General features: G+C 35.6%; 1 protein-coding gene across 1 annotated transcript in view; it reads right to left on the reverse strand.

The window, feature by feature from the left end:
* Nucleotides 1-1759: 1759 nt before the first annotated feature.
* The window catches only part of WDR36 (WD repeat domain 36), a 32615-nt gene continuing 18832 nt past the window's right edge, over nucleotides 1760-15542 (reverse strand). The window contains exons 13-22 of the mRNA XM_010135914.1: nucleotides 15137-15302; nucleotides 14741-14849; nucleotides 13887-13966; nucleotides 10091-10198; nucleotides 8832-8929; nucleotides 7263-7405; nucleotides 6510-6626; nucleotides 6191-6272; nucleotides 3782-3969; nucleotides 1760-2032 (exon numbers count right to left, since the gene is read on the reverse strand). Of these exons, the coding sequence (XP_010134216.1) occupies nucleotides 1883-2032; nucleotides 3782-3969; nucleotides 6191-6272; nucleotides 6510-6626; nucleotides 7263-7405; nucleotides 8832-8929; nucleotides 10091-10198; nucleotides 13887-13966; nucleotides 14741-14849; nucleotides 15137-15302 (1241 nt within the window). The 3' untranslated portion in view covers nucleotides 1760-1882. The remainder of the gene's footprint in view (nucleotides 2033-3781; nucleotides 3970-6190; nucleotides 6273-6509; nucleotides 6627-7262; nucleotides 7406-8831; nucleotides 8930-10090; nucleotides 10199-13886; nucleotides 13967-14740; nucleotides 14850-15136; nucleotides 15303-15542) is intronic.

Consider the following 15542-nt stretch of genomic DNA (forward strand, 5'->3'; position numbering starts at 1 on the left):
AAAGGCTGCCTGCTTGAGAAAGGATCACTTTATACACGAACTGTTTGCTAGACCCTTTGCATCTATTCCATGCTTCAGCTGGGGACATCACACTAGGCGTGACAGACCTTTGCTCTCATCCAAGAGGGAAGTTCCTTATCCACTGTTCTTTCTTTTACTGAGACAGATTTGCAACTACCAACTTACTGATCTTTTAATATGCTAATACTTTGGTTCAAAAAATGACTCTTCAAGATCTTCTAAATTAGTTACAGTAACACCTATAAGCTCAGAGTTTTATTATACATTACGTTGAAGTTTGAGGGATTGCTTCAGATCCATTTGAGAAATTAGGAGTAATGGATTCCTGAGAACTATGTCACCAGAAGCTAATCATTCTATGATACAAACAAATTTCTTAAATCTCAGTAGAAAAACTTGATAAAAACACCTCAGGCGCACATCATTCCTATGGACTCCACATCCTCAGTCCTAACTAACTAGAATGCCACAGTCTGTAAACTTCCATAATACTTCTCTGTTCTCTTCAAGTTCTAACATGAGTCAAAGTTATGGATAAAAAGCAGCCAGAACAACACAGAGAAGCTGTTAAAAGCTGATTTCCCATCACTGCTACACACCTTTGATAATCCTGATGACTTTTCTGGCAAATTGCAGCAGCCAAATGGATGCTGATCTCCTGATACGTGTGGAATTGTTGCTTGTTTCAGGCAGTATTCTGTACTCTACACTGCATGTACATGTCTGCAGATAATTTTTTCCAGGATACATGACTAAGAAGAGTTCAGAATGTGATGGCTTTAAACCCCACCCCCCACATAAAGAACAACAAAAGCACACTATTATTTCAGTCTTATGCCAAATGCAGTGAACCTTTCAAGCTCTCTCATCAAAATTGCATACATTTGTAATAGCTACTTTGTGTGTGTCTGGAGCTGAAACGTGTGAAATTCAGCAAAGGCCTTGTTCAGGAGATTGTTCTGTGGTGAGGCAGTACTCACTATCAGCCAAGTCTGAGTTTTAAGATAATCCCATTCATGAGTTCCAAACCTCTGCCCAAATTTTATTATCTGAAAGCTAAATATCAATTAATAAGAAAAAAACAATATCTGACTCAATTAAAAATTCCCCACAACTCAAAGATTTTATTCTGGTAGTCTTTATCTCCTTAAGAAAAGGATACTTACTTTCCTAAGAAATTGACTCTCCAAAATTAGAGCAAGAAACCTGGTTATGAAAAATGGGTGGGTTTCTATTTTTATTTAAGTTCCATCATTTGTAGTGCAGCTAGAAATCTTTGCTTTCAAAAATAGGTGTCTGAGGAAAATCAGTGAACACAGTTTGCCGAAGTGAGACAAAAATTAATTTTTACACACCCTATAGGACAAGCACTCTGATTGCAAAGGAATGAGATTTTTACATTCATTTGCTTTAAACTAATGTTAATAAATTGCTAATAATTCAGACTTCTTGTTTTATTTTTACACCAACAATAGTCGTTTATTTAGCACAATACAGATTTTGGTCTCCTGCAAAGAAACTACATTCCCACTTTTTTTTTTTTCTGCAAGTCATTTCTTCATTCTGAAGAATGATACATTTTTGGTCATGAAAGCACAAAGTAACTAGCTGCATTACCTATGGCTGCCCCACTGTTCATTGCCAGTACAAACTAATACCACACGAATATTAAGCCGCACTAATTAATTTTTGCTCTGACTGAACTGAAATAGTTATGCATACTGGAAAATACTTTGCATACACAGATGTATAAAATACAGCATCAGAAGTCCCAGTATAATTCATGGAATCTAGTATTTTTGACAATGAATTGTACTACTATTCTGAGGGGAATTTTATGGAGACAAAACCCTGAAGTATTTTACAGCAAAGCACTTTTCATGTATGTTAACACGCACAAACTCTGATTGAAGAGAGTTCTCAAGTGAATCCAAGTTTCCTCGAGCTGTACTGACAATCTGGATACTTCTTCCAATAGGTTTGGCTCCGATGAGAGAATCTTAAGATGTAACTGAAAATGAAAACAAGCAGTTGCAGTGAAACAAATACAGATAATAAATTAAGAGATCACTTTCCCCATTCAGTTCCAATACTTTGCTTTCAGGAATGTCCCAAGTAAGGGAAGGATCATCCTTCAGTTAATTCCCTCCATGTAATGCTGTCCCCTTTTTGCTAGTCTTTTACACACCATTTTACTCCCACATATGTATCAGATGTCATAAGACAGCAAAATACCTTAAATATGTTATTGCTTTACTAGATCTTTTTCTGCTACTGCTGCTGAATCTGTACTAATCACACACTTCTCTAGAGGGTAACTCTCTCCTCTTTCCAACCTGCATCAGAAATTCTTCTTTAGGATATAAAGGCCCTGAAGTCAATCAGGATTATTATTTTAATTATCTGTGTTGCATAAAGGAGGAAGAGTGATGCCAGCATACTCTTTACTGATACAGGGAGATGAAGGCTCTCTCTGTAATAAACAGTAACCTTGGTAAAGCATAAAAAACCATCTCAGTCTTGCAGAGAGGCAATTCATTATTACGTCTTAGTGGATGGAATAGTTATTCTCTTGGCTACAACTTGTATTGCTAAGCTCAGAGCTGTTTTACTTGGCACCTACCACAACATACTGATGTTCAGGTGTCACAGGGTGAGTTTATATTATTCTACTGTAGTTCAGAACACAACTACATTTCGGAGGCAAATTACATAGCTGTCCCTAGTCTACTCCACAACAGCTGGATATCTTTTGTGTGAAACAAAACGGAAAGATTAATTTTAACATCTAATATTTTAACTTTTAATCATAGCCAGTCCATGGGACGAGACTAATAAAAACCAGACTAATAGGCAGGATAAAAAGCCATTGGTGAATGAATATCAGGACCTCAACCCTTGTGTTTTACTCTTTCATTTTACTTTCCTATTCATTGGCACTACTTGTTCTAGTGGAAGATGCCCCATGCATTCTATCTAACCCCAACAAAAGCAAAAGGACAAGTCATCTTTGTCCAGCATTATAATCTATCTTTAAAACCAATCCCTGCAATATTGCTATTAAGAAGTACTCATTATATGTTTATAACATATAATGCATGTTTGTAACAACCTTTTCCTAAGTAATTAGTTGCTTTCCCAGTTTCATAAATCAAGAGTATCTTGACAAGGTAAGGATTTGTACATTGGAAGGATTTCAATCCTCTGCAGAACGACTTTCTCCCCAAGAGTAAATGCTACCGTATTTTAACACAATAACTTTCTAACTTTCACACACCTGGGAATAATTTCATTACCTCTGTGATGCTTAACAAGTAACAGATGAAAGGCAGCCCACTGATATGGAAAGTAAAAGTCAGGTTTGCTACATCTAGTGCTAAGACCAACAAAATGCCCATATTACTTCCCCAAACATTGTGCACTGACTTCTTTTCTTACTTTAGGTGCTAAGCTTATTTTAGGTTAGCACCTAACTTTTTAAGGGTTGTTAGTTAAGTTACAAAAAATGAAAACACTTCTAAGTAACAAATACAAAACCTGTCTAGCATGGTCCTCTTCACAATATCTGGTTTTTGCAAGTTTTTCTTGACTGTAACTACATGAGTTGTCCAATTATCCAATACATTTAATTACTCATTTTAAAACCATCCCCAACAAAAATAATTTAAAATAATTCCTTCAAGGAGATTAATTACATCCTTTTAGTGGACAAACATAATTTTAAACAGGACTAAATAAAATTGTATAAGAAAATTGTTACCTTTAAAAATAGTGCAAGGTATGCCTGAGCAAGTTCAAAGTTGTACTTCTTGTTCAGCATCATCTCAATCATTCTCAAAAAGCTTAGCATCACCTCCATGGAGCCACCACCTTCAGGGGCCAAACCCCTTAGTTCTATCTCAATATTAGATGGTCCCAAGCTTTTCAGCAAGTTAAGTGGAGCTGTATCTGTGTTAAAGCATTGAGGGATACATCATCAGTGACATTTCCAGAAAATAATCTTACAAATCCTTCATGTAGACAGATTTATTACAAAATTCTTAAGCAGTGACTGTATATTTCAAGTTTCTACTGTTTTTCCACAAAGTGTGATCCTGCCTTTGATTTACTGTCCCATTACATAATACAGATAAGTGCCTCTCTAATAAAGACAGATGCATTGCATTTGAAAGTTCACCTTGAAAATCACAAATAACTTTTCTGTATTTGTATTTGGTTTTTTCCGGTTTGTCTTTTAAGATGAACAAAATTTCTTATTAACCACATAACATTGTCATTTTCCCTCTCTTGACAAAAGTAATGCATATGCTTCGGATTTCATCTCTAACTCCAAAAATATCCTAGAAGAGACAGGGTACTACTTTTACTAGGGATCTTTACAGTGTTTACTCTTATTGACATTAAACTAAATAGAAGGATCATCTAGTGTGTCTAAATTACTTAATTTTTTTTGTTAAATGAATTTCCCCTGCTTTTCCTGTGTGTGTGGGAATCTTTTGCTGGTAGAAATACATGCAATTTACAAACTCCTCACCTTCATAAATGTTATTCCTCAGGATTTTGACAATCCTGCCTGAGCTTTGCAAACTCCATCCATTTGCTTTAAAAATGCATTAATAAAAATATGCGTCAATATGCATCAATAGCTGCAAACACAGCTATTGATAAAAACATTTAATACTTCTTTTGTTAGAAAGTTGCTAAGAAGTGCAACATCTTATATCCCTGTAACTAATGGTAATCAGGCATTGGCTCAAGTGATACAAATCTGTTTTTATCTGTATTTGAATCCTATGACAATCAGTAGCTAGTTATAAATGTAATTATGGTATTAACAGTACTAAACAGAAGCATTAACCAATTTTTGTGCTGTGACATTAAAAAAATAGTATGGAGTTGGTACATATACGATATAGAAAACGTGCCCAGCTCAATCTATGTTCCACAGTCTTCTTCTGAGGTACAAAACTGGTAAGCCAGGATGGCTTCTAGTATAGTACTATTTATTTGCATAGCCTAGTCATCTTTAGAAGAGATGCTCATAAACTAGAAAGCACAAAGCCATGTTACACACCAACAGCTTCCTGAGTCATGAACAACAGGCTCCCTGGACTGAGATTACAGCACAGACCCTGGAGCACACCTGCCTTACAGCAGGGAGGTGGCCTGAAGGAGGCCCACAGAACCACTGCTGCAATGCATCAGAATGTGCACTTGCTCCTTGGTACAGCCAGCCTAGGTGGTTGTTTAGGTTTTTACACATTCACCTGATGTTTCACACTTCTCTGAACAGCTCTGAGGCAGCTTAATAGAATGATATTGATTGAAATACTGAAAACACAGCATAAAACCCACACTCTGTTTGTGATAATGAAGTTCTATACACAAAACATTTTAAGAGAAGCTGAGCAAGCTGATCACCTAGGAAGAGTTTAAGAAGAGGTAGAAAAATTCGCAGCAGAACTGTCTTGCGGACAAGCTACCCGTGACCATCCATTTACATTTCCCAGCCAGCTATATTAGCAATCATTTTTAAAAAATCTAAATTTCAATTATTCTGTAGCAGCACAAATTAAACAGGGAAAACAGCATTCCACAGGCAACTGAAGTGACTGAATTTGAAAACTGAGTTGAAAGTTAAAAAAAAAAATCCATCAGCTTATTTTTGTATCAATTATTTCTTCTTAAGCTTTAAATTATAAAGTAATCAAAATTCTAAGTGTGCTGAATATTTAGTGAAGTAGCCCTTGAAACAGAACTTGCTAATTGAACTATGTTCTTCATTTTTCAGAGAATCACCAGACTGTTGTTCACCAGATCATCCCCTTCTTTCCTTACCCTACAAACCCAGAGCACCTTTTCTGGATGAGACCATCCCAACCTCCATAAAAGTCTAACAATCTTAGGAGCATTGCCTTCTTTCTCTAAATGGATTTTAGCCAGAACTGGGCTCTATGATGCAGACAAGATGGAGTATCATTGGATCTTTGATCTAGATTGGCCATCTATGTATTAATCAGCTTTATACATAAAAGATTGTTCTCTTTGCCTTTGCTACTGTACTATGCATATTTTTTCCTCACACGTTATAATTCTGACATTAAAAATCAAATGTATATCAAAATTCTATTAGCATCTACATTTTTAGTTAAATGTCTTGTTAACTCACATTCCTTAGTGTGCAGGGCTTCTTCAAGATGAATGTAGAAATCAGATTTCTGTGCCAGTACTCCAAGGTTTACCACCTTTGACTACACCATGAAAGTATAAGAGAATGTACATGAATATGCAAACATATATTTACATCTCAATTAGATTCCTTTTCCTACTGACAGAATAGAAGATTTTAAGAAAGCATTAATGTAAATGTGTTCAAACTGGTACTTTAAAGTCTTTAGCAAGATTTCACTCAACATTAAAAAGCACTTAAGAATTTTTTATTTTAAAAAACACTAGATCAACACAATTATACTGGTTCTTGTTTTTACCTGTGTTTCATTTTCTTCCTTTGGAAGAAGGTATCTGGGTATAAGACCAGGAACTGTTGGGATGAAGAAAGGTGCTGACTTCGGAACTTTTGGTGGCTCTCTTGGTTTATTTTTTTGCTGTTAATCAGATATTTGAATTAAAATCATCATCATAGGAAGAACATGTGGGAATATTCTTTGTCAAGAGTTTTATTTTTAAAATACTATGAAAACTCCAGGGACTAACTCAAAAGAAAATACAGTGGTAAAATGTTTTACCACTAAATATGAAGCTACTGTTTAGAAGAAAAACAGCCCCTCTCCCAAATCCCAGAAACTGTAAAAAGCACCATGTAGTGTTCTACTGCAAAATCTTGAAAAATACCTGAAAAGTGGGATAAAATCTTGTAATTAGGTAAATGCAGCTCATAGAGCAAGAGCAAATATATCTGGATGTATACTATTCCCTCTTTTTCCAGTTATGGGAATGTCTGACAGTGATTTGGAGCCATAACCTAGAACAGCTTTACAGGCACTTACTAGCTGCATTGATAGAGAAATACCTGCCTTCAGACAGCTATTCTGCATATTGCAGGAACAGTAATGGCAAAAGTTATGAAACATTTCCTCCTTTTGAAGGTATCTTGAACACCCAAGAGAATTGTTAAGACAACTGTCTGTTTTACATTACAGGAGAAAATGCCCTTATTTTATCTCCGTCTTATAAAATACAATCCAAACACTACAGCAGATAAGAAATGGTGTGCCTAATACCTTGATAACATCAAGACTGAGGAGATTTTTCCACTTTGATTCTGGTAATGAAGAAAGGGTCACCAGCTGCTCTCCCAGCTGCTCAGGTGAGACATATTCTATCATTTCATCACATGTTTCTTCATCTCCTACCACATCCACATCTTTCAAGAACAGATATCTTTTATGAACATACATAATTCACATTTATTTTTTAAAAATCAAAACAACGTGATTATTCTGCAATTTTTGAAAAATACATGCATAACAGCCATATATATGGGTGCTTTCAAATTTTCAACTTTTCTAGTGAAAATACAAAATTGTGAACAATTATAGCTAAAATGCAGAACTGGATAAATAAGATTTTAAAGACTAACACGATTTATCTGCTTTGGCTGAAATGATATAAAAGCAAATTATCGAAATTTTAAAGGAAGAGTAACGGATTACTTCTAAACTCTCGTTAACTGTTTTAAAATAGATACATTGCAATTCTACTTCTGTGTTAAACGCCTGTTAAAGCTTTGCATTTAAATACACACAATATTAAGAATCTGTTCACAGGTATGACTGAAGTGGCACAGAAAAATGAAGAAAATCTCAGCACTAAAACACACCACCACACAACAAAAGACTGTCATTAGGTTTCCTCTAGACTTCCTATGTGGTCTCAACCAAACACCTCTATTTTCCCTTTGTTTTTGCAACCTTTCTACAAGGTTGAATCTATGAATGTGATAGAAAAGCATAAACCAACAAGAAATGTAAACTATTAAAAGCTCTGAGCATCTAAACAAGAACTCTACATTTGCTGAAGACAGATGTGAATTAAAGTGTTCAGCTAGAATCAGTTTATAGGATTAAAATATTCAGAGTTTTGAGATGAAATCCTATCCCCCTAATTTAAGTATCTAAAATAAATATGTGCTTATTAAAGCAGTTATCATCAAGCGCACTCCTCACTCTATTACCTGGTCAATACCTAGGTATGTTTCTCCTCCAGATGGAGACCTAAATGGAGGCACTGCTAAACTTGGGCAGACAAGATCTCCATCTAGGGGTCTTCAGAAGCACAACCATTTCTACTAAATACATCAAAAAGGCAATTCTCTCACTGGGAATCTAGTACAGGTACATGGCAGGTTAGAAAAACCCAATTAATTCTTTTGCTACCACTGCATACAAGAAGACAAACACAAAGTGGAACAAAGAACACTCTCCTTCACAGCACCAACCAGTAACGTGAATTTCAAACTTGCCTCATAGATGTCAGAATGGAAGTATTTTCACGAGTCTGGGATTAAATAAAGTCGGCAAATATCACAGATGTTTTTATTACCTACAAAATCTCCTCAAAGATGTAGAGATCATCACAATGTTATTCATTATGTCTGAACATAGAAACATGACTAGATTTTAGTAAATAATATTAGCACGAGTAACTATGCCAAAAATGGTAGAAACAGTAGGAACAATTCAGAGAAAGAATGCTAAGACACAATGAGTTTTCCCAGACAAAGCAAACCATATTCTATTTGAAATACAATACCAAACTGAAAATAAAGTACTCTTTCATCTGAAGATTACCTTGCATAGGGCAGGTGCCAGGGTGTGTCACCACAGAAGGTTCATAATCTGCCGGAAGGGGCCGTAAAGAGACAAGTGAATACAGAGAACGGTTTGACCTGAAAAATAAGACAGGCATTTCAAAAACAATTTTCAGGTGAATGGGACAAGTATTTTAGACACATTTTTTACTGTGGTTTAATAATACTGCATTATGGCAATTCACCAGGTTCTATTCAAGATTAGTTTTCCTCATCTACCAGACAAAGAAGAAAGGAAACATAATGATATACATCATCTGAAACATAAAAATTATGCTGAAGTATTACTGCCAGGAATGTTTAATACATATGGCATTACCAAGTATGATTAATTCCGTCACTGTCAGTTGCTGAAATTGCAAAACTGCCTATCTGAAAAGCTAGCTTTGTACTTAATATGTACAATACATAATGCAAATATAAATAATTCATCAGCTTCCACAGGATTTCAAAGTAGCACTCTTAGCAAATTTTCTTGAGGTTTGGAACACACACATACATAAGTTATTCTGGCAAGTGATTTTTCCTGTCAATATAAACCAGGGCTAGGTAAAAACATCGGTCATTATTCACAATGAAGCAGTTTTACTTAATTATAGAAAGGTCTAACAACTCAACACGCCTCAGGCAAAACTACACGCAACAAATGAAACCTGAAAAATCTAGCAAAGGGAAAAGAAAAAAATAAAACCAAACTGCTTAAAAGGTACGTTACTTCAGTACTGGACCTAACCAGTCATTTGCTTTAAAGCCATACCAGAGAAAATTGAACTAAACCCCATTTCACATCTGTTCCAATCTATCATTAATAAGCAGAAATAATGGCAACTTCCAAATTCTACTCAGAAGTCTCAGACAACATTGTCTATCAGAACAAGAAGAAAAGCCCTTCAAAAAGTACACTGTATGAGCACTGACATTTCAAAAGGGGTGAAAAAAAAAGTAGAGTCAAAGAAACATTTTAGGAATGGTATAACATGAATTCTTTAGAGTAAGAAAGAAACATCTAGAAAAACATTTAGAACAAAAGAGATCATTTAACTATCAGAATAAATATCTTAACTGCAAGAGATTTCAAGATATATGAATCACAATACAAAATACCTGTCCTAATTAGAGCCAAAGATGAGAAGACCCTGGAGACAATACTTTGCAGAACAGTTCTCTATTTGTGATAAAAGCGATTGAAAGAATTATTCCCTATCTGAAATTCTGTGTAGAAAGAGATACATTACATACCACAAATAAATTCCAAGATCATCCACATGTGCTGAAGCTAGAAAATCTCCTGTAGGAGACATAGCAAGGCTCACAGCAGAAGAGTCTACCAAAAAACAATCTATGAGGCTAAGGAGAGAAAACACAACAGAAATTGTCAGCAAGATGAGCTTGTTTATCTGAAAATATCTGAATACAAATACAACTGAATGCAAGCAGAACACTGGAAACGTATAGAAACTAGTGTATTTGAAGTATTCAAATATGACCATAAAATTACCCAATGAACAGCACTGGGCAACAATGCTCTCACATCTATAAAATTCTCTAAAATCAGTTTAATCTGGTAGATTTATGCTATGTCCTTAGACAACCACATTCTGAAAATATGATAAAACATCTGTCCACATGCAATTCCTTATGTCTAACGCTAACTTTTTAGGGGCCATAAATTTTGCACTTCCAATCAGCCCCTTGCTGCTCTGACTTGATCTTTTAATGCTCTGCATTGTCAATTCCCTCTCTCAAGATACTTCATATATAGACCTGGTTTACACTAGGACCTAATGTTCCAAAAATAATGAACTGTATACTACAGAATTTCATTATCTCCAACAGTGTGTTTTGGTATTACCATATCTTCAGACCGACATACCATTTCTTGATCATTCCTTTCACTATTGCAGAAAATCCAAAAAATACCACATAAAATGAAAGTTAAAATATTCAGTAGTATGTGATTATTTTAACAATAAGCCACTTCTGAGTTCTGGATTATTCCACAAGTCCGGGATGATGCATACCCTAGCCAAATTCCACTCAAGCCTGAGTTTATTGCACTGCTTGCACTCGTTGAGGTATAAATTTCATTTACTTCAAATTTTAAGAAGAAGTTGAGTTTGACAACTAGTTCTTTGAAAGAAACAAAAAGAAAAATTGAGAGCTTGAATACTTTGTTCTTGTTTACGGCCCAAACTCGAAAGCAAAGTGAGAAGTGTGATCTAATTCTACAACCTGTTCTCATCACTAACCATAGAAAAATATTGATATAACAAATCAATTTTAAATGTAAAATCTTGTGGATATGTATTTTCTCAGATAGTGAGTACTTCTCTGATGGTTTGATAAACCATGTTAAAAATAAAAGCCATTTTTTTCCCCTGAACGGAATGTTCTATTCCTTCTGCATGCTATTAGACAGACAAGTAAATGTAAGAGCCACATCATTCATCAAATTCCACATAAAAATTACAAACACAAAACCCATAATAAGTCACACTGATACATTTTGCACACGGTGCCTAACAGCTAGAAAATTTATCATAAATACTGGGTTTTGTTTCAAAACCATCCTTTTACCACAAACTTTACCAGTAACCGAGGAATACTGTTCTAAATACAACTGTAAGGAACAACTGCAAAACAAAGTTAAAATTACACTAAATTTTTCTTTTTTACTGAATTTAAATAATGATTACAATTACAGACTGGGCAGGGGGAAGTGCGGCAGGGGGCAGAATCAATCCACTACAAGACGATGAGAGACACACTGATATTTTCTACACAAAACATTACGTTGCTAAATGAATCCTGCTGGGGGGCTGAAGGCATTCACCTTTACACTTCCTGTCTAAGTGCAAAAGTAAGACAATGGAAAAAACAACACTGTTGAGACCCCAATATCAACACATTCTTGCACCATTCTGTCTCAAGCATTCCATCCAAACTATAAACAGGCAGCTTGTACCCTTGATTCCTTGCCTATGCAAGCTGCACTGCAGAAAGAAAAATTTGCATAACACCAAGGTTTCTACTTGTAACTTTCTCTACACAAATGGTTAATTTTATTCCAAATTTTCTAAAAGTCCTACATGCACTAGGAATATTTACATTATGTAAGGACAGTTAAGCAGCATTCTCAAGTATAAACAGATGTTCAGTAAGTAAATGGTGTAACATCTATGAAACGCAGTTGATATCTTTCACAATGAAGGACTTAACCATCTGAAAACTTTTTCCATCTTTTTATAAGGACAATATCAAAGCTGAGTCTTTAGAATGTGGTTTACAATTCAGTTATTCTATTTGTGAACAAATATACCACAACAGAATTAAATCAACCATCTAGCTTTTTATTAAAATTTGTTCATTATTTTCAGTACATTTCTCTGCCTACTGTTACTGCAAAACCTTTCCTTTAAATTCAGGAAGAACAATTTAACCTAAATACTTTCAAAACCAGTATTTGTCATGTGCCTGCCTAGATTTCAGCTTGATCAGAATTTCTTGTGGTTACTTAGGAGAGACAAAATATTTACTTACATGTTACATGCAACAAGACCTACTGTTAGACTACTTTTAAAAATCAGTATGAATAGATTCTTAATGCAAAGTGTTATGTCACTAAAGAAATGGAAGATACAAGTAGCATTTCAGAAGTTTTATAATTAACGAAGCAATTTTTTCTAGGCATACAATTTTGAAAGAGAAAGAGCGTTAGAAAGAGGAAGTCCAAACAAAGTGTTAATTTCTCTCCCATTTGTACTGGGAAGAAGACAGTTACTGTCCATCCTGCCCCATTTTAAAATAGTGTCCTTCATCGTGTAAGAATAGGTCAATTGTTTGTTGAGATTTGATGCACTTTTTGTAGTAAAATGAAAACTTCTACAGTATACAAGATTATTTATCAAACCCCATCATCACAAGTAATCAATCCAAACCACTGAAGCTCTACTTTACTAAAAATCTATCTGACGTGCTGCTAAAAGAATGCACTGGCAGAACACGAAGTTATTTTTCGGCCTGTTTTTTCTTGGCTTCTGAACTTGTGTGTACTTCTTGGCCAAATTTCATTCTAGGAGAAAGCTACTCAAGGATGCATCATAAAAGAGTATTTTTGGCAGTTGTAAGCAAGAAATGAAATGAAAAATATAACTGAATTAAAGCTTTATTGTGTTGCTAAAACAAGCGTGAGAACAGGCTTCTATTTACAAAACCAGCTGCAGCAATACTCCCAACTCGAGGCCCCCAGCATGAGACAGATACCAAGCTAGAGCAGGACCAGGAAACTCATCAGAGGGCTAGAACATGTTTCCTATGCAGAAAGACTGAGGGAGTTGGGGTTGTCCACAGCGGAGAATAGAAGCCTCCAGGAAAACCTTGTCATAGCCTCTCGATACTTAAAGGTGATCTACAAAGAGAGACTTTTTAACAGGGCCTGGAGTGACAAGGAGCAGGACAAAGGTTTTGAACTGAACGGAGCTAGATTTAGAATGGATATAAGGAAGAAATTTTTTACAGTGAGGGTGGTGAGACACTGGAAGGAGTTGACAAGAGAAGCTGTAGATGGCCCAAAACCAGAAGAGTTCAAGGTAAGGCTGGAAGGGACTCTAAGCAACCCAATGTAGTGAAAGATGTCCTTGCCTATGGCAAGGGGATTAGACTAGTAGAAGGTCACTTCTAATACAAATCGTTCTACGATTCTATGAATGCTTCAACATAGCACCAAGCAATTCACTTTAAACAATCTCTTGCCACTTAGATTAATAGTGATGCTTCTGGACAAAGAACAAACTCACACTCATTCACGCTACATGAAAACTGCAGGTTTAATCATCAGATGTTCAGGACATTGTTATTCTGCGCACCCAGAAAAAGGCACGTATTGCTAGCACTGGCCACAACTAAAATACAACTCTGAATAACGCATAGCACAAGTTGGAGGCAATCAAGCCACAGAAGGCTTTTTGCCACTGAACAGACAGAAAATTGTGATTATTACAATGAATTTCTGCTATATGTTTTTAGACTAACTCACCATCCAGAGGGAAGATCCCAAGTCTTAATGGTACAGTCCATTGATGAAGTTATTAGCCAACGACCATCAGGACTGAAAGTCTAAAATAAAATAGTCAATTTAATGGCACAACTGACAAGTTAGTCCTTGCAGGAGGTCCTGTTTTACACAGGCCAATGTTAGGCTACTCCCTCACACCAGAATGAAATGGTCTGGCCATAACACAAAACTGACACCACCTTACTGAAAGCAAGAAAATGACAAAAATGGAAGCTGTTTCAGAACAGGTTTAAATATATGACATCTGGCTGCTATTAAAAGCACTTTGGTCCTTGCTTTTACATTCACGATGAAAACCACTGAGCATAAAACTGAATAAATCAAATAAATGCTACTTACTAGCACTTAGAATTAAAACAGAAGCTAAATACTATTTCAATGAACATTAGAAAGCACTATTACACAAGACGTAAAATAAAGAATTATCAGTATGTTGCACAATCTCAGATCCGTTTACATCTTTTATTTACTTGGCTCATCCTTTCTATACATACAGTTAGGATTGTTGCGCAATTTTGCTCCTCAGTGTGGTTTTCATTACTCCTAATGCTCTATGTCATTGAATCCAAAACTGGCTTGTAGCAAAGTTACAGTAAAATCCCAAAGCACACTGAAAATACATGGCTATTCAGACAGTATACATTTTGACTGGAAAACTAACATGGCCAAAACCGTTGTAGAGCTAACTACAACTTCACTATTCACAGCTGAACATAGTAGTCAGTGGCTTAATACCCACAGGATAATTCACCAACTTTAAAATGAATTAGGTATTTCTATGCGTCACCTGTTGCAGACAATGAGTTAACAATTACCATGTCATTAATCCGTCCTTGGTGTCCTGAGAATGTCCTGACAATCTTCCTGGTTTCTATATCCAAAATGCTAATGCTGAAGTCATCAAAGGCAACTCCCAGAATACCGCTGTCAAAAGTCATTAGCACACAAGACAGTGAATACTCAGGAGACAAAAATTAAAAAGAACATCCTAACATTGCTCAAAAAATCTTTTATCTTGAGATAATCTCAGATAAACAGCATTACAGTCCTTCAGCCTAATAAGAAGTCTTATAGTCATTTTTTTCTATCAGCTAGTAGTCACTTGTATTTCAACATCAGGAATTTAAACTTTATAGAATATTTAGTTGCCATCCTAGACTTAGGTACTTAGAGCAAAACAACACGCACATGAAATAGCGTCAGTTTCTTACCTGTCTCTGTGAAGCAGAATTCCGCTTGGAGAAGATGAAAGCTCAGTGGAGTAAACTAGATCTTTAGTTTTGAATTTCCAAAATTTTATTAATCCTTCACTACCAGCTGTGATTGTCAGCTGGTTTAATCCATCCACCACTACCCCCCTAATGGCCCCTTCATGAGCTGCAAATCAAAGGAAAAGAAAGTTGTACTTCAGAAATTTAAATGTAGCATAGAAACCAGCAGAATGCCAAACACTATTGCATACAACTACACTAAACGAGCAGTAAGCAGGCGACAAGCAATTCTAAAGCCTCCTGACAAGACTGCTCAAATATTAGAAGTTTCCTTATCAGTACTGAAACCAAATTGCTTTCAAGTAAACACTTACAATACAATGCAAAGGTTGTCAGTAATTGTAGC

The sequence above is a fragment of the Buceros rhinoceros genome, unplaced genomic scaffold (genome assembly GCF_000710305.1).
Source record: "Buceros rhinoceros silvestris isolate BGI_N320 unplaced genomic scaffold, ASM71030v1 scaffold11075, whole genome shotgun sequence".
In the NCBI taxonomy this organism is placed as follows: domain Eukaryota; kingdom Metazoa; phylum Chordata; class Aves; order Bucerotiformes; family Bucerotidae; genus Buceros; species Buceros rhinoceros.